Below are 20,397 nucleotides of genomic sequence, written 5' to 3' on the forward strand. Positions count from 1 at the left end.
GTAGTGTAGGGGTGGGAGTAGTGTGTTGTGTAGGTGTAGGGGTAGGGTTGTCACTTACCTTGCATACTTTTACCACAAGTATAGCTTTACCACGCATGCCTTTGCGTTGTAATGGCATGCGTGGTAAAGGCATACTCGTGGTAAAAGTATGCGGTGTAATGGAATGGAATGTCATTGGCATTGCGTAGTAATACCCGTGTTGTAATGGCATGCGTGGTATTAGTATGCAATGTAATGACATACATCCCCTAAGCCAGGTAAACTTGTGCTAGCTGACTTGAACTGGTCTAGGGACTCACACTCTAAGTAATCAATTGCATTTATGTGTTGTTCCCATTGACTGCAACATTATTGTTTCCACAATGCAAAGTACTGATGTATTTAATGCTTTAAAATTGATAACTTTGGTTATACTGTATATATTGATTTCATTTAGGTGTGAAAAATATATAAAAACCAGAGCTCTTTTTAGAGATTAGTGTTGGATTTCTCTCGAGTTGTGTCAATTACTTATCGTCCATGTTGGTGACGTGAAATGCTTAACACATGTTGCTCTAAGTAGCCTGTCTGCTCTTTGCCACTTTACCAGGACTGAAAGAAGGTGTACTGAGAGAGTACGCGGAGTCCATCTGTGTGTATTGTGCTAGTATTACATGTACGGTACCCCTGCCACACCACATCGTACTTTCACCTTGCAACATTGGTGTTTCAGCTGTGGAATTCCTGAACGTGTGTTTCGCTTCACCACTTAGGCATTAGTATATTTTTTGTGCATGAGAAATCTTCAAATTTTTTAATATCGAGTTTTAATTTAAATTGCCAGGGTTCTTTGTTACATCCCTTTAGCAACAGTACATTTAAAAAGTCAAATGTTTAAAAGTGTTTTAGAAAGTAGGCCCACGTGTTTTAAAAGGTTTTTGAAAAAGTACCCACTTTCTAGATAAAGTACGCAGAATGGAGAGGGCACAGAGTCTCGAAGTAATCACTCTCCCAGCTCTCAGGATCCAGGATTTTAGAGCTTTGTGCAAACGTAGGCGTATTGGCTACAAAGTCACCGCCAGAAAGGAGGATATAGTACAGGCCCTCTAAGAGTATGAGGATGAGCAGGACAAAGTAGATGAACTCTCATCAGGTGAGCCTGGACCAAAGAAAGAAGTCTTAGCTCATCAGGTGGGGGAAGAGGATGAGAACCAAGATCAGATGCCCTTCCCAAGACCAACCTAACCTGCAGGTAGTGTCAGAGGTCACTTGTGGGATGCAGAAAGGATTTAGAAGAGTACTCCTGAAAATGTACGTATATTTAAGATTTCTATAAGTAATGACATACATAAAAAGCATGCATGGCAACATTCAACCTGGTTCCGTGAGAAAGCATGACTCAATGAGCTTATGCTTTTTTTCTTTCTACAGGTGAATGTATTTGTCCTTTTGGAAAAACCTTCCCGTACTTCCTCACTAAATAAGGGTGTGTTGTCTCTCCATTTCCACTTTGGAAAAATGCTTTGCTCTTGCCCTCTTCAAGAGTAAATATAAACATCCATTTCCGCGTGAGAAACAATCTGAAAAGGGTGCATGACTACCCACAAATAATAGATTTGTGGGGGTTCAACTACTAGTGCAAGTCCATATAACTGCTGCAACCATGACTCCATTCCTCATGAATTGTGGTCATTGCGGATGGCCTACCTTATTTTGGGAGACTTTATCATTGAATGAATCAATTATGTCATCAGTGATGTCAGGTATGTGAGGCCATGAGCTGTGCATCTTATGGAAATGATTTGAAACATTAGTGCTTGCCAGCTAAAGTACGGATGAGAACTTTGGGAAATTGACCCAGGCAGTTTGCCAAGAAGAAACAAGATCACAGTCAAAGAAAAATATTATTGTTTTAGCTAGACTTAATGCTCCTCTTGAAATTATTCATCAGTGCACACTGGCTGATTAAGGACTTTGGCATTTTAAATAAATCTGGTACTGTCATGTAACAGTATTGGGCTTACCAGTTCCAAATATTTGTAGATGAAGAAGGAGCAGAGGAAGTTTCAAAAGGTAATGTACTATATCATTTCTATTTTCTTCTTTTTAGGTTGCAGGGACAAAAGATATTGTCTTGTAAATTCCAAGGGGAACAATGGGATCTTTCTATGTAGCGACATTGTCGTCTTCTCTAAGTTAGCATGAGAACGCTGCAGACTGTCTGCTACTTTACACACGTTATAACGTGAGTTTATTTAGCAAAGACCTCTTTTAACATTTTCAGATGAGAACCTACCGCTGTGTTCACACTCTGCAGGTTCCTGGGATTTACTCTCAACATTGTGAGCAAGGTCGATAAACAATGCCCCCTGTTTTTCTGTTCTGGTCAGGCCCTAGCACACAGACAAAACATACTGATGCAGCTGTTGTTTGGAAAACATACTTTGTTGTTATTGGAATACACAAATAGGTAGCAGACACTTGGAGAAGGACCTTACCAGGGAGAAGAGCAAGAGAGCACCTATGATGTAGATCTATCATCTATAGACTGAGTTACAGGGTCTGCAGATAACGCCCAGAGATCTTATAATATATAATCACTCTGCTTATATACAAGGGGAGGGAGGTTAGATTATACTGTCTTTTCATAATGACAGCTCCTTTAATGATTTGTGGAGTAATCGCTATGCTGATCATATTTGTGTTATGCATTTTCTTGCTTAGTATGGCACTTATACTGCATATTAGAGCACGTTAGTTAAAATAAATATATTAAACTTGTTTATGTCTCTGTCAGATCTGATTGTGGATAAGTACAAGAGTGTGAGCGAAAGGGTGTGTCTTGCAACCGCGATTCCTGGGAGGTCCCAGGGACCACTGCCTGCTCTTCAAAAATAAAACAGAAATGTTTATTTTTTAAATGCATTCGATGAGGAAAACGGGCTGCATAAAAAAAAAGTTTTATTAAAAAAGCAGTCACAGACATGCTGGTCTGCTGACCCCAGCAGACCAGCATCCCTGTGAGTGCTGGCCATTCCTAATGGGGTCGCAAATAGCACCTGCCTCATGAATATTAATGAGGCAGGCTATTTCCGACCCCATTAGGAATCGCTAACAGTGGTCTGAGACACTGTTGTGAATTTTATTTTGCGAGTCGCATAGCGACACAATTTGCGAGTCAGAAAATGTAAGGGTCGTACATCTGGCCCTATGTCTGTTGTACTCAAAAAAACATAAGTATCAGATGATACATACCCTATTTAAGACAATTACTGAAAACAACAGGCACTAAAGCTCAGCACTTTTCCTCCTACTGAAGCATCTAAGAGTCCCAAATCTACACCTCGAAAGATGGAACAGCTATCAGAGCATACAACAGCATTATCTATGCAGAAGGACAAGAGAAATACCATATATTTTGTTCCTTTCACATACTTAGCTTTATAATCTCAGCATCCCCCAGGCTCCAGTTCCGTAGGCTTAGTTTTTGAAGCCGAGGCATATGTTCTAGCAGCACCAGCAGTTTATCCAGGCAAAGGCTGACACCAGGTCCGGAGGGCAGCATTAGGGTGGTCATCTGTGTTTTACACTGCAGAATTTGCAAGCTGTCAACTGAAAATGAAACTTGGTTAGCAGCCTTCATTTAAGAACCATGCACCATCTTTATGGCTCAAAGTAACGTTTCGACTACCCTGTCTCAGCTGCAATCTGCTTTTACCACATTCAGGCCCCAGGAAATGAGGAGATATTGAGACTGGGCATTAAAATAAAATAAATTACTTGCCTTCATAGCCCTGTCTACATTTGGGCATGGAGTAATTCCTCTCCTCTGACAAAACAATACCACACCATTTTAGGTGCCTCCTATCAAACAGAATCAACCCAGAAAATCTGAAACACTATCATCACTCTCTTCCTGCAGAAAGCTTTGGCAAAACCAAATATCCTTGCAAACTGCCTATTTAAGCATAACATCTTAAATTATTTTCCTCTTAATGTACCTTGTGGTCTCTTAGTGTTATCAGCCATACAACAAATTATACTCCCCTTTGAGCTACCTTTGAACCAGAAATGGCCAAATATCAATATAGAAAATATTTTCTTAAAACCTCTAATGAGCTATGTACTACATATTACTAGTATATCACTATTTACCACAAATATACAATTTATTTTGCGTCAATAATATTTGTAACACATTTCATAGCAAATAAAAACGAGCTTTCACAATATAGCACTAATACATTTTATTGCAATGTTACAACAGAAATCCTTTACTCCCATCCCACAAAAAATCATCATATCGTTTAACAATTAGTACAGTGTACAAAATGACATAAGACTGATATAACCTGTTCCCTTTGATGTAGAGGGGTAGCTCTCTTTGTGAAAAGCGGTCTCCTGACTTTAGACAGTGAAAAAGCTATTGACTGTGTATACTGGATTATTTTACTTACTTTTATGTAGTAGGTTTGGTATTCATTTACGTATTATGTTTAAATATTTATATGCTGCTCTCATTAATTCCTGTAATCCATTTACACAAGTGACATCATGGGTTTCTTGTCATAACCATTTTAAAAGAAGAAGCCGGACAAGAGGACTTACTTTCTATCATCAATATACACAGGGAGTGAAATCACTGGTTTCCCACCAAACCTATCTTTAAAAAAAAAAAGATAGGCAAGGGGACTCCATTTCCCAGCATTCATCTGCACCGAAGTGACATCACTGCATTGTCCATCAGCCTTCACCCCAGGAATCAACCTCAATGATTTTCCACCCAAACAATCTAGAAGTAGCCAGGCCTGAGGACTTATTTTACAATTATCCTTCTGCATAGGAAGTGACATTGCTGCATTTCCCATTATTTATCTGCACAGGAAGTCACTGGTTTCCCAGTAGCACCATCCTTAAAAGTCAATCAAATGGCCTTCATTCCCCATCATCCATCTGAACGAGAAGTGGCATTACTGTATTTCCCACCATCTATCTGCACTAGAAGTGACATCACTAGCTTGTCGGTAAAATCATCTTCAAAAGAGGAAGCCAGGCAAGTGGACTTCATTCCCCATCATCCATCTGTTCAGGAAGTGACAACACCTCCTATCCTCTCTCTACTCAAATCAACTCTTCAGGGTGTCTCGTGTCCCATGAGTGACCAGTAAAAGGCACAGAGAAACGGGGGCCTTAGGGCAGAACCCCTGTTCACGGAAACATACAAGCTAAAATATATTCATTTACCTCATCCAGCACCCCATACAGCTTCACTCACATCCATATTTAGATGACCCATACACTAATATAGCATTCACAAACACACTGACCTAACCTCTTACACATCACATTAACTACAAACAAGAATACACACATTCCAACTCTCAGTAATGCTCACTCTGCAGACCTCATCACTTACCACTAGCTTGGTTCCCTCCTCATCACAGAAACATATTTCAACCCAACAATCTCACGCATTCTACACATCCTTCATCCCACAGGCTACAGGATCCATTGCATGGACGGCGAACATAAGAAGGAAGGAGGCCCCACTGTCCTCCATAAGTCCTCCTAGTCCTGAACACTAGGCAAGCAAGTAACACTGAACTCCATGATGCTGTGGGCATGCCGTTCCCCACTATCACGCTACTGAGATTATCACCTTCAATCTCATCTTCAGGCCTGATAGAACAAGGAATTCATGTACACATTTTCAGATCTCCTCACCACTTCGTTCATCAGACATGCCCACACCACGCTCTTGGGTGACTCCAACATACGAGACAATACAAGATTAAAAAAATAAGAGGCACACTCCTCACTCTCAGTGACACACTGAACTTGGTAAGGTAAGTCATGCAACTAACACACTCCAAAGACCACATCCTAAACACTGTCTTCTCAACATCACCAATAATCCACCCCAAGCCACCCATTTCACGTCACTTTCTCCCAACTCATCATCCTAACAACAAACTGAGGACGACCCAAATGAGAAGACCATAGCTTCAGATCCTTCAAAGACTTCTCCATTAACAACAAAATGCTTGAACTCATCCCTCACCCTATCAACTCCAAGTCTGACACCACAATCAACTCCATGTCTGACACCACTATCAACTCCATGTCTGACACCAACATCCTTCTAAACCACTTTCTTGGAAAAACGATGTGAAAGATTTTGCTTTTACTTCCATAATGTAATTGGGAAACTATGTGCCCCAATTAAAACACGCAAGTGCAAGCCAAAGCCAAACTCTGAAGACCTTGTTAACCAAAAACAATACTTCCACAAGCTGGAAAGAAAAAAGAAGAAAAACAAAACTCCTGCAAACACAACCCCCTTACTCATCAGTACTGTCCCAAAGCTGCTCCAATTTAGGAAAGAGTTACATTACAATTAATTAATACTCCACAAACCAGCTACCCCTCCTATCACTCTTTGTCTTTATACCTGTCTTTGACCTTACAAAGCACTCTGCTGCCTTTTTGGCTAGGTTTATTGCTCCTTTTGGTGTCATTCCTACAATAATATTGTATTCTATTCCTCTAGACAATATTGTGTTACAATACAACCTGATTCACTTCCATCTTAATTATTTTTATTGCCAGTGGAACAATTATTTTATGCATTCTATTCAAACAGTGGAATCCAAAGGAAACTATCAGCAAGGGCAATGATTTTTTACTATAGCTACCCAATCCTTTTACATGAGTTCCTTGCATATTGAATACAATTTCGGAATAATCAAAATCACCTAGTTACTTTCTAAACAAAACCAAATCAGATGTTCCCTTAGTTGCATATATGCTTTGCTCTAATGATACACAATGCAGATATTATAAGGATCAATTCTTTTATTAAATGTTTAGATATTTGCTGAAGACATTCTAGACATCATTTACTTAAACTGTGATAATTTATTAAAATGTATAGAAGATAATGAGGCCAATTCACAAAGGTAATTGTATATATGACTAAGGGCTTTATTACGGACTTTGGTGGTGCGGGAGAGGTGCTGCCGCACTGCTGCCGCACTGCCAAAATCCACCTCTGGCCGCCGTCCAAATGACAACTATTTTTGTAGTGTGGCGGGCGGTCCTTTGTCATTCCCATGGCGGTGCCTTTCAAAAAGACACCGCAATGGGAACGTGAAAGCCCGTTCCTGCATGGCATGGACTGTTAAGTCCATGCCTTGCAGGAACAGGGGGTGCCTCTACACAGGGGGGCACACCATGTGCCCCCTGCATGTGTCCCCAGGCCCAGAGGCACAAGGGGGTCCTGTAGGGCCCCCTTTATTTCCTCACTGCCAAACTTTTACCGGCGGACACACACCCATTAAAAGTGAGGCGGGGAGGACATTCGTAATCTGCTTGGTGGTGTCGCAGTGGCACCACCAAGCATCTTGCGGCCTCGGACGCTGTACCACCACTGAGGATAGCAGATCCTCTGCGGTTGCAGCAGTCCCCTCAGAGTTCGACCGCCTCACTCGTAATGCGGCGATTAGACCCCTGGTGCGGCGATCCACGACCGCCACATCACCTCCACAACGGATTCGCCGGTCCCATGGACTGCCGAACTCATACTCAGGCCCTTAGTATTACTTTAGCAAATTAATGTGCTAGGTTTTTTTTCTGCTGAGGAAGAACAACTCTATATGGTATTAGGGAGAACTTTTATAAAATTGTATATGAACCCATGTATTTGGATGGAAGTATATCATCAGAACGGGGCGCTAGAGGGCGCACTTGCTGAATGGCCGCACCTACGTGAGGCTCCAGCTGCCTGGCGTGATTATCCTGCATTTCTCCTGTTCCCCTGCACGCACCTGCCCGAAAATCCCCACGGAGGGGCGGCGGGCCACTCTCCACAATCGGTGCAAGTTTGGAGCCGCTATTCCATTGTGTCCCGGAGTTATGAGCTGCGGACCCCCCGGCTGCGCGAGCCTTGCTGAGACGGAGCCTGCAGCCGGCGTCTGGACGTGCGCGAGCCCGGGGATCCCCACGAGGCAGGTAGGCCTCTGGCACTGAGTGGGCAACGCGACCGGCTGTGGCGCTGGGACTGCCGGCGAGCGAAAAGCGGTGGGCTACCTGTGAAGCACACTGAGTACTGCGCGGGAGGGGAGACGGTGTAAGCCTCCCGCGAGTATCACGCTCTTAGGCGCTCCACTATTGACTTTCTGGGCGCATTGTTTTGGCGCCATTGTGGACCGGCTACACGCGCCGGCGGGGGGTCAGCGCGGCCGACGGACTGCTTTCCCGCCTCATTCACGGCCTTGGGGACTGCCTGTGCTTGTTCCCTGGTGAGCGGCCGACTCTATTGCGGTGCCTGCCTCCTCCCCTCTAGGCGCTACGCCTCTGGATATGCTTCCCGCGCTGGAGCGCTGGTGAACTCTCTCATCCTGACCTGCACTTCTGGGCGCTCTGAACGGCCCCGCTGGGACTTACTGTGCCGCCCTGCATTGACTGGCACCCTGGCTGCGGGTGACAAACTGCTGTGCCACATAGGGTACGAGAGCTGTCTCTCTTTCCGCCTCACCTCCGGCGGCGGTGCACACAGCGCATAGTCGCACTGCTAACACACTTTGCTGGCAACATGGGCAAGCCTGACAGTCGCCAACCCAAGCTGCAGTTTGACAGCGCGGCGCAGAAGAAGACGACGCGGCACACAGGGGACACGGCGCCACCTAGAAGCCCGATTGCGGTGGCCTCGACGTCGCCCCCACTGACCCCGGATATGGCCACCATACTACAGGAGATGCGCCAGGGCTTCGCGACGGTGGTCGACAAGGTAGACCGGCTGACATCTAGGATGGATGGCATAGCCCAAAAGATGGACGTGCATGAAGAACGTATAAATGAGGCGGAGCGCAGGATCTCGGCTGCTGATGACGCGACTGCGGCGCATGACACTCGCCTGGCTAGGATGGACAATGTACTGAGGGTGATTGCCGCCAAGAACGAGGAGTTGGAGGCGAGGAGCCGGCGGAACAACGTCCGCGTCACGGGCATTCCCGAATCGACCAACACCGGGAAAATGGAGCTCTACATCGAGAAACTGCTAACAGCGACAGTGGGGGAGGACGCGCTCTCGAGTCAATTTATTGTGGAACGTGCACATCGTTCTCTTGGTCCTCAACCCAAGCCCGGAGCCCCACCGCGGCCCATCATAGCACGCCTACTCAACTACCGGGATCGAGATGCGGCACTCAGAGCCGCCAGAGCGAACCAGAACCTAACATATGATGGCGTGCCCTTCTCCATTTATCCAGACTTTACCCCGGTAGTCCAGGAACAGCGACGGAAGTTTCTTGCCGTCAAACGGAAACTGCGGGTCTTGAACATTGACTATGCTCTCCTGTACCCAGCCAAGCTGCGTGTTACACACCAGGGTACGCAACACTTCTTTCTCAACCCGCAACAGGTTGAGGACTACCTTAAGACTCTGCCCAAACGGCCCAGGAGATCTGAGGACGCTGCGGACTTGAATGCTTCTGACGTTGAGTAGACCGCAACTGACTCTCTGCTGCTACGCTTCTTGCATCTCACTGATTTGCCTTCACTTCCCTCCCGACTAACGGGGACTCATTCAACGTGGTGGTGGCTGCGGCCGCCTATGGGGTGCCGCGGGCGAGTGTTGGACTGCAGGTGGTAATGTATGCCAGGCCCCCACCCCCCTTCTTCCCTCTCTGCTCTGAATGGCGACTCCAAGGGTGGACTTGTGCGGAGTGGGATAGCTGGGGGTGGCGGTACGTGCACCTCTGATGACCTCTACTGGGTGTTCCCCAATGACCTTTACTTGGATTCATGTTTATTGGATAGTTTTGAATATTTTCAGTGTTTGTGGGTGGGGGGCGGGACTAGGGTGCTGGCTGGTTGGGGTGGCTTCAGTGGGCGGGGGGTGGTGGGTTACTTCTTGGAGGTGTCGACCTTGCGATAGGCGAGATGCGGCATCTGTTCGAATAACTGGTGACATTAGCATTGTATGGTTATGTATTGAGGAATGTTTGCCCTTTTTCCAGCTGCGGCTGGCTGTTGAGGCTGTTGGGGAGGGGAAGGGGTGGGAAAAATGCCGGGATAGTTGTTGGGTTTTTGGTTTTAACATGTGCATGCGATGTTCTGTGCTCTATTGTCTGCCCTATGGGGGGATTCTTAGACATAACTGGGAGTTGTGGGGTGGGGATGGGTGGTTTGTGCGTTATTTGTGGCTGGAGGGTGGCACGATCGACAAAGGCGTTTCGGTGCTGCGCCATTCTGCTATCTTGTGGGGTGTCGTTGACCTGGGCCGATTGGCTACTGGCATATTGTTTGATGAACATTGTTTAGCTGTTTCCACTCTCTGCTGTTGCTACTGTTCATTTACCCTCCTACATGGCTGATACACGCCTAAATGTTGTCTCTTGGAATGTGCGAGGGCTGGGAGACCATAGGAAGAGGAGGCACATCTTGAGGTACCTAGATCGCCATAACATCCACATTGCTTTCCTCCAGGAAACACACTTTGCGCCCAACAAAACATGCGCGTTTGGGAATAGGTGGGCCTCTCATTCGATATTCGCCACTTACTCCTCGTATGCAAGAGGTACGGCCATTCTAGTTAAGAGGTCCACACCATTTCAGCTAGTGGGCTCTAGGGCTGATCCACAGGGGAGGTATTGTTTGTTATGGGGCAGGCTAGGGCATATGTCAGTGACATTAGCATGTTGTTATGGGCCCAATTCAGATGACCCGCACTTCTTCACATCCTTATGGGCTGCGATAGTTGAGACAGGGCCACAGCACCTCATGTGGGGGGGAGATTTTAACGTGACACTGCGCCCCCCTTTGGACAGGTCGCACCCTGCCCCACACCATTATACTAATGGGCGAGAAGTCCTTAGTGCGACCATTGCCGATACGAATCTCGTTGATGCCTGGCGCTCACATTGCGGGACGAGACGGGAGGGTACACACTTTACGGCACAGGCCAAGTCGTGGGCGCGGCTTGACTACTTCCTCCTAACCTCACAACTGTACACGGCACTTACACACGCGTCACACCTCCCTAGGACATATTCCGACCACTCCCCTGTTCTTATTACACTGACCGGCTCTGAGCTAGGCCCCCCAGTGACGGCGTGGCGTATGCAACCCTCTATGCTACTGGACTCGGTGTTCCAAGATGAGCTCCGAGAGGAATGTCTGGATTTCTTTAAAAGAAATAAGGACTCTGTCCAGGACGTTGAGACCATATGGGACGCCTTTAAGGCCACGCTCCAGGGCTTATGTATTTCGAAAGGATCGGGGGTACTCAAGAGTATACTGGCTAAATTGCGCTCCATAGAAGATGACCTGCGTAGTGCTGAGGGCCGCCTTAGGGCCAATCCTGATGGTGCAACCCTTGCAACCATTCGTGTGAAATTAACGGAGTTCTCTGAGGAGGCTGCTCGTGAGGTGAAGTTTAGGAACAAGTACTGGGTGGCCAGGCGATATGGGGAGGGCGAGAGACCTGGAAAAGCTCTTGCGGCGACGGTCAAACTGATGCGATCGCCGACGGTCATACTGGAACTGGAAACGGCTGAGGGATTGGTTCTCAGGGACACTACCCAAATCCTGAATGAATTTGTGCAGCATTACGGTACGCTGTACACCTCTAACGGGACTGGCGGACTCACACTAGACGACTATCTGACTGATGTCTCTTTAGGGTGGTTGAGCGATGCACAGCGAGAGTTCTTGAGCGCCCCCTTTGAGCTGGATGAGGTCAGAGAGGCTATCATGGGCATGAAATCGGGTAAGGCCACTGGATTAGATGGTATACCCATTGAGTTCTACAAAACGTTCATTGACTTCATGGCGCCGGTACTGCGGGAGGTCTATGAGGATGCGCTGGAGGTGGGCCATCTACCGGCCTCCATGAGAATTGCCCTTATTACGTCACTGCTTAAGCCTGGGAAGCCAGCCTCGAGCTGCGATTCCTACCGACCGTTGTCCCTCCTAAATTGTGACGTTAAAATTCTCGCGAAACTGATTGCAACGCGCATCAGCCTCCTACTGCCGACTCTGATACTACCCGATCAGGCCGGATTTGTGCCTGGAAGGGCGACGTCACACAATCTCCGCACTTTTTTTTCGGTGTATGATTCCATTCATGAAGACCTCCCGATGGCGGCTATTTTTTTGGACGCCACCAAGGCGTTCGATTCGCTCGAATGGAATTATGTGTTCAGGGTTCTTGAGCGAATGGGATTCCCGCCTGTGTTTATCTCCTGGATTAGATTACTGTATACCAGGCCGGAGGCCAGAGTCCTCATTAATGGGAAATTGTCGTCAGCCTTCCCGATCTCCAGAGGGACGAGGCAGGGCTGCCCCCTGTCCCCCCTCCTTTTTGCCATAGCCACTGAACCACTAGCTGCCAAACTGAGACAGCGGCATCGGGACAGTGCACTGCGTTGTTTTCAGAGACAGTTACTTGTCTCTATGTATGCGGACGACATTACCCTTTATGTTCGCCACCCTAGCGATAACCTGCACCCCATACTTAGGGAGTTCATACGATTTGGTGCCCTTTCTGGCATCCAGATTAACTGGAAGAAGTCCTGTATCTTCCCCCTTACTGCCTCGACAAGTCAGTTTCAGCTGGAGTTCCCTCTTGCTTGGTGTTCGGGAGATTTCAAATACTTAGGCATACATGTGGAAAGAGGCAGAGAGGAGCTGATACGTGCCAATTATGGCACTGTAATGGACAAGATGCGTGACAGTATATCTAGATGGATCACACTCCCCCTCTCCATGGCGGGTCGTGCCTCATTGATTAAAATGGTTATACTCCCTCAGCTGTTGTACCTCTTCATGAACATTCCGTTTCACCCCGGATCCCATTTCTTTCGGTTACTGCGTTCGGAAATGCTCCGCCTAGTATGGGGTGGTAAGACACCCAGGCTCAAGTGGGATATTCTAGTCAGACCATTCTCCCAGGGGGGTTTCGGGATACCTGACTTTGAGCTTTATTACCGAGCTGCTCAGGCCCATTATGCATACTTCTGGATACGCCAGCAGAGGTATATGCCGCAATTAGCGGCCGAACACTGGTTGGCCCATCCGATCCCCATTGAAGGTGCCCTCTACTCCCGGGTTGAGGGTAGGGATAAGACTCCTTCCACGGTGTCCAGCACGGTGACGGCGTGGCACTCCATTGGTGCTATGCTTGACCTGGACTTTCTTTATGCCCCGCGGCTGCCGCTAGCCTATCACCCGAAACTGCCACTCCTGCAAGAGGCTGGCTTTCAAAAACTGCTTGTGAAGCTAAACGTCAGTACATGGGGAGACCTGTATCTGGACGGTGTCTTCCGGACTAGAGATCAGTTTTACAGGAGCATACAACCCACACCTCTTGACGTGTTTTACTATGTCAGACTCAGACACGGGTTACAAGCCATAACGCCTGACTTCCCTTGCGAGCCCTCAGTACTTCCTCCCCTGCAAAACATGTTGCTTCTTGATAACCCTATTAAACTGGTGTCCACACTGTATAAATCTGTTAGGACTAACATCACCTATGATGATCTGCCCGCTAGGCGTAAATGGGAACAGGACCTGGCCTTCGCTCTCACAGACACCCAATGGGATTTTTGCCTGCAACAGACCGAGCGCATCTCCTCTAACAGCCGTTATAGGATACTTCATTATAAATTCCTACACAGGCTATATTACACTCCAGCGCGCCTCCACAGGTTCCAGCTTAGGCCTACTAATACATGTGACAGGTGTGGGGCTCCAGGGGCGGAGATCCTTCACCTTGCCTGGGAGTGTGCCGAAGTGAACTTATACTGGACTCAAGTGTTTACGGCACTATCCAAAATGATACACATGACGGTTGCTCCATCCCCGTTGGTGGCACTTCTGGGGTATGTTGCGCCTCTCCAGGCGGCTCACCGTAAATATGTGGCGCTGGCTATGCTTCTGGCCAAACGCAGGGTGGCCTGTAGATGGGGGAGAGGAAGGGCGCCAAAATTTAAGGACTGGATGAGTGACATGGTGTACTGCCAGGAGCAGTTAAGTACATATTCTGAGCTACTGCCGCCCACTTCTAGGCCTACTGACATCTGGGCCCCGTTACAATGCTATTTGGTAACTGACCCGCTAGAGGGTGATAGCACTTGAGGTTGAGTTATTGAGATATTGAGCGGTTGTTGTTTCTTGATCTCACATTGACACTCCTGGTCTGATGTATCTGGCATGATATGTGCGCTGCTTGTTGCTCCTGCCCCCCCCCCACCCCCCCTTCTTTGTGCTCCCTGGTCACCCCGTTTCAATCAGAACGTCCTCCCCCAAGTCTCGCGCGGCCTACTACCTCTGATACTGTGGCCCGCCTCGCACTTGGCTTGTAGTTGTGTAGCTGTGCTGCCCACGTGCCCCTCAGGATTTGTTGTGCCCGATGTGCCTGTTTCCCGCCCCCCCCCCCCCCCCCCCTCATGCTTGGGTTCGGATAGACATTGCACATGTTACTGTTCATGTTTAGTTTAAGGTATAACTTGTAAAAATGCAAGACTCATAGATTTCGCTGTACTGACGCTGCATTTGCCACTCTGATTATGCTGGGGCCTGGAATGTTGTAACATTCATGCATATCTGCTACGATTTATATTTCTGTATGCATTGATGGCGGCCGGCCTCCGGGTTGTTGGTAAGACGCTGTGTACTCCTGGAAATGCTAAATAAATGTTTTGCACTTTAAAAAAAAAAAAAAAAAATGTATATCATCAGAACAGGGAGGCAGTATCAGCAATTTGTCATCCTGTTTGAATTCTTGAATTTGGGTTTCCTGGTCATATCTTTGTTTTTGCTTGGGCTGGCCCTTTCATGATCTCCATTTTATCTTGTAACTGGACAAAGTATCCAGAGAGTGGTCTTTCTTCATTTAACCTCTCTGTGTCTTTGTACAATATTAATCCAGAATGAAGTAAATTCTCTTGTACTCAGGAGATGATTCTTTTGCAGAGAGGGCTTTTAGATTTTTGTTATGTGGGCTCTATAACCCAGTTGTCTGTGGGTGAGAGCTTGCAGTCCTTATTTGGTTCAATCTGAGGAGTCTACAGATTTGACCCACTAATTTGGAAACAAATAGTGCTTCTTTATCATTAAGAATGTTTCAATCATGGCTTGGGCAATGATCAGGGCACTTAGTACCATGTAAAGGAATGATCACAGGATATCTAATTGCATAGTCAACAATTATCAATATAAAATTAATTTTTCTTGGAATGAGGTATGGCCAGTGCAACGACCATTTCTCTCTTATAAAATATAGGCATAATTGGGTCTAGCCTAGAGTTGGTAAGGCAACTCTTGCAGCTTAAGCAGGACTGGAATCTTCAACCTGGGTAGATCTGAAGTTCGTGTCATGTTTATGTTATGTTGGGAACCGCTTGAGGGCTTTTTCCAAGATGAAAGTGGTTCTGCAGAAAGAGCCATGTACAGCTGATTTGTTACTGGACCGTTACACAAGATCCTAGGCTGGAAAGAATGATGTATTATTTTTACCTATGTCAGTAAAAACATTGGGAAAGGCAGTTGCAATATTGTGCTAATGTATTAACATGCTGCACCTGGAATCTTATGCAAAAATGTCATGATGTAATAGAAATAAGAGCGGGCACCATCTGAAAGGGACAGCTGCAGGTTGAATGATGGATGGGGATCTGTGTGGCAGGGATGCTTACATAAAAAAACTGTTTCGACATACTACCGCCTGCTGTCTTGATGTAGAGACATGATGCTATTTATCAGCATTAAACACTTGAATTTTTCGCCTTTCAAGTGTAAATTAAAAAAAATCCATGGCACTCCAAACGTGGTTTAAAGATATCCAAACTATCCACTAATGATTATTAAATCAAACAGAGGCACAACTAAATTGCAGTGTTAAAAATGCACGTTGAAGGTTTCACATACCTTGTACTCAAAGTCTAGATCCTGGCCTTTCCAGAATCTCAAAACATGCCCAAATGGCCAATATTTTCACTGAGACAAGTTGCAATACTGGCTACAAACATCTCTCATTTGCTCTTCTAGGTCGGGATGCCAGGATTTCTCATTTCCACAGACCAATGCATGCCAACATTTGGAAATAGTTGAGGGAAATTTAAAGAAACTGTTCCTTGACTAATTTACTTGAAAGCATATCAGATTGTTTTCTGTCGGCTACATTGTGGCCGGTGCTTGCTGCTGTAGGTACGACAGCAGATTAGAAGCCAGTCAGAAGATGAGTGCAGAGGCTAGGTGGATTTGATATGCAAAGATTGAAAGTGAGTGCATTCATGCACGCACAACCAGAAGATAAGGACCATGATAATCTCAGCCTCCCCGGCAGTTGATGTGGAGCCAGCTCCGCTCAGCTTCTATGCTGTCCAACTTGGCTGACAGTGAATGAATTTTAAAACAAGGGTGTTTAAAGACTGTATAAAAGTGTGGTCACTGTCTGATCCACACTACCCGCACACACTATCTGCAGCTCGGCCCAACCCCAGTGTCTGACTTCAGCTAAAATACTCTGCTGTTCACCCAGTTCTTCCCACCGGCCCACCATCGCAGGATGGGTGGGGATATTGACAGCCCAGACCCTTCAAATTAACCCAGGACCCCTGATGGGTCTGCACCCCCCACGCCTTGAGACCCTCACTGGTGAGCAGCCGCACTTTACAAACCCCTGATCGACTGATTGATTGATTATTTGAGGCACTATGAAGATTAGAGGACCTACCCACAAACTGCACTTTGTAGTACTTCAGGAGTACTACAATAGTACTCCTGAAGTACTACAAAATGCAACTGACAAACTTACAAGTGAAAATCCCCACCTGTTTTATCTCTTCTTTCGGGAGATTCCACACATGCATGTTTACCTTAAAGGTAGACCTAAAGAAAAAAAATGCTACAGCACTATTTTCTTCATTTTGAATGGATCTTTAATTAATTTAAATATATTCTGTTAAACAAAAATGATTTTGCTGAAGTTTAAAGTAAAAAATGTATTCCCACTTACAGTCAAAAAAATGATTATGCATTAATAATTTTAAAAATTGATGAATGCAGTTAAAAAAGTAATTTAATTATATTTTACTAAAATGTAATGTTACATTCATTTTTAAATTTAAAAAACACTGTGTGAATAATTTATAATGAAATAATAAATATGCTATATTTTTGTATATTTTCAAACAAAAAAATATATATATTTATATTTTAACTATTTTAAATAATTTAATCGAACTTACTATTTCCAATGCAGTTTTATTTTAAGTTGCTACCTCCGTTAATTTCTACAGGAGGGTACTGCGGTATCAGCGGGTGGCCGAGTGTAGTGCTGGCCATAGTAACTTAAACTTGTAAATTTAGTGCCACCCCTTTTTCAGGAGGTGGAGATGTGCACGTCTACACTTTTGGGTAACTTTACACTCCTATTTTGTGAATAGTCCAAGATAATAAGGTCACTCAAAAGTGTAATAGTAAAATGACACTTGTAAATTACTCACAAGTGTAAATTACCTTTGTGAATAACCCAGTCTTTGTTTAATGTACCGTTTTTTAAGTCAAAACGTACATGAGCTAGTTCCATGAACACGTTTGCTGATCTGATTACAACAATGTACGCATGTCAGCTTCCCGAGATGAGAATTAGCCAATCACATGCTTTCCATCATGGAGAAGGACATGCTGAATATCTTTTATTGCACCAGAGTCTTTTGATTCCAGAATTAAAGCATGCTTGTTGCCAAGAGAAATAGCAAACTAAGATGATAATAAATTAATTAACAGCATCAGTCAACGGTTAATACATTTGTTAAAAACAACCCTGAACTAAAAAAAAAGTCCAAGAGATCGTTTTTGCTTAGCAACAGACCTCTCTTATTTTATGATACAGTCTACTAACCAGACTAAGTAATTGGGTATTGGACAATTTTAGTGATAGAATTAGCAAACTTGAAGGGAATCACATTTAAGAGAAGACACCAGTTAGGCTACTCTATAGTAAGGGTGGGCATAAAATCCGTTTCGCTGGTCAAATTGGCGAATTTTCCGCGATTTCGAAATCCGCAAATCTTGCGAAATCGCGGTAAAATCCGCGAATCAGCGGGGACGAATTTTCAGCCAAGCAGGGTTACAGCAGCAGGTGCAAAAGTTGAACCTAATTTCTTTGTAACCTTTTACAAAAGGGTTACAAAGAAATTAACTTCAACTTGGGCACCTGTTGCTAAGTGCTTCCTGGCGCCTCCTTGCAACTATTCTCTGACCCTGCTCTGACCCTTGAAGCAGGGTCAGAGAATAGTTACAAGTAGGCAACAAGGCACCTGTCCCAGGAATTAAACCTCATCAGGAAGCACTTACAGATATAAAAAAAACAGGAAGAAGGGAGAGGATGGCAAATACACCCATTTTGAGTTGTCAGGAGGGGTTAAACTAAAAAAGACCTTTACAGCACAATTTTCATATGCATTTTGCTAAAAATAAAAAGCTGTATGTTCTGTAGGGGCAACTCAGGAATCTGGCCCTTCAGAGATCCGGCCTCTCTTTCTTTCTCTCGTTCTCTCTCTCCCTCTCTTTCTCTCCCTTTCTCTCTATCTATCTCTCTCTTCCTCTCCTTTCTTGCTCTATTTATCTCTTTCTCTCTCTCTTTCAAGTTCTTCCTCTTTCTCTGCTTATCTCTTTCTTTCTCCGTTGTTCTCTCTCTCTTTCTCTCTATCTCCCTCTCTTTCTTTCTCTCTCTCACATCCTCTCTTTCTCGCTCTCTCTTTCTCTCTCTTTCTTTCTGTCTCTCTCACTCTCCCTCTTTCTCTTTCTCTTTCTCTCATCCTCTCTCTCTCTCTCCCTCTCTGTGTGTCTTTCTCTCTTTCTCTCTCTCTTTCCATGTCTCCCTCTCTTTTTCTCTCTCTCTTTTACTGTCTTGCTCTTTCTCTGTCTCTTTCTTTCTTTCTCTCTCGTTCTCTCTTTCTCTTTCTCTCTCCCTCTCGTTCTCTCTCTCGATCCCTCTCTCCTCTTCTCTCTCCCTCTCCCTTTCTCTCTATCACATCCTCTCTTTCTCGCACTCTCTTTCTCTCTCTTTCTTTCTCTCTCACTCTCCCTCTTTCTCTCTCTCTTTCTCTTTCTCTCTCTCATCCTCTCTCTCTCTCTCCCTCTCTGTGTGTCTTTCTCTCTTTCTCTCTCTCTTTCCATGTCTCTCTCTCTTTCTCTCTCTCTTTCACTTTCTTGCTCTTTCGCTGTCTCTCTCTTTCTTTCTCTCCCCTCTCTCCCCCTGTTTCTTTCTTTCTTTCTTTCTTTCTTTCTTTCTTTCTTTCTTTCTTTCTCTCCCCTCTCTCTCTTACTCTCTCTTTCTCTTCCTCTCTTCCCTCTCTCCCTTTCACTTTCACTTTCTTGCTCTTTCTCTGTCTGTCTCTCTCTTTCTTTCTCTCTCTCTTTTCTTTCTTTTTTTTCTTTCTTTCTTTCTTTCATTCTTTCTTTCTTTCTTTCACTCTCTCTCTCTCTATCTCTCTCTCTTTCTCTCTTTTGAAACATTGCAAAGATCTCGTAGATGACAAAGTACAAACAAGCATTTGCAATGCAATAGGTCTCGCATGTTTTGTATTTACGTGACTTAGCTGTATTGATATTACAAATTACAATGGCTTTTAATTTATAATTAATACTTAAATAAAAGTGATTTTAATTTATAACGGCAATAGCTTAAACTTTTGTAAATAACTTTTGTGAAGATTATGTTCAGTGTATTTTATTGTGACGAAAATCCAAGAACAGAAGTGAAATATTAACATCTTTTTGTGACATTTGTAATAAAGTTTGAAACATTGAGAGAACATATTTGAACCAGTTGTTGTTGAATGGTTGCGCAGATTGATGCTGGGGTGGTGCTGAGGGGTGCTGTGGTGGTGCTGAGTGGTGCTGTGGTGATGCTGAGTGGTACTGTGGTGGTGCTGAGTGATACTGGGATGGTGCTGAGTGATGCTGGGGTGGTGCTGAGTGGTGCTGTGGTGGTGTTGAGTGATGCTGTGGTGGTGCTGAGTGATGCTGTGGTGGTGCTGAGTGATGCTGTGGTGGCACTGAGTGATGCTGTGGTGGTGCTGATTGGTGCTGTGGTGGTGCTGAGTGATGCTGTGGTAGTGCTGAGTGATGCTGTGGTGGTGCTGAGTGGTGCTGTGGTGGTGCTGAGTGATAATGTGGTGGCGCTGAGTGATGCTGTGGTGGCGCTGAGTGATGCTGTTGTGGCGCTGAGTGGTGCTGTGGTGGGGCTGAGTGATGCTGTGGTGGTGCTGAGTGGTGCTGTGGTGGTGCTGAGTGATGCTGTGGTGGTGCTGAGTGATGCTGTGCTGGTGCTGAGTGATGATGTGGTGGTGCTGAGTGATGCTGTGGTGGTGCTGTGGTGGTGCTGAGTGGTGCTGTGGTGGTGCT

The 20,397-nt window shown here is 45.4% G+C and overlaps 1 protein-coding gene across 2 annotated transcripts in view; it reads right to left on the reverse strand.

The window, feature by feature from the left end:
- Positions 1-20,397, reverse strand: part of NLRC4 (NLR family CARD domain containing 4) — a 176,721-nt gene that overhangs the window by 24,845 nt on the left and 131,479 nt on the right. For both annotated transcript variants that reach the window (XM_078648600.1, XM_078648601.1), the window contains exon 8: positions 3,415-3,591. In XM_078648600.1, coding sequence (XP_078504726.1) covers positions 3,415-3,591 — 177 coding nt within the window. The remainder of the gene's footprint in view (positions 1-3,414; positions 3,592-20,397) is intronic.

Source organism: Lissotriton helveticus, chromosome 6, assembly GCF_964261635.1.
Source record: "Lissotriton helveticus chromosome 6, aLisHel1.1, whole genome shotgun sequence".
NCBI classification, from domain to species: Eukaryota; Metazoa; Chordata; class Amphibia; order Caudata; family Salamandridae; genus Lissotriton; species Lissotriton helveticus.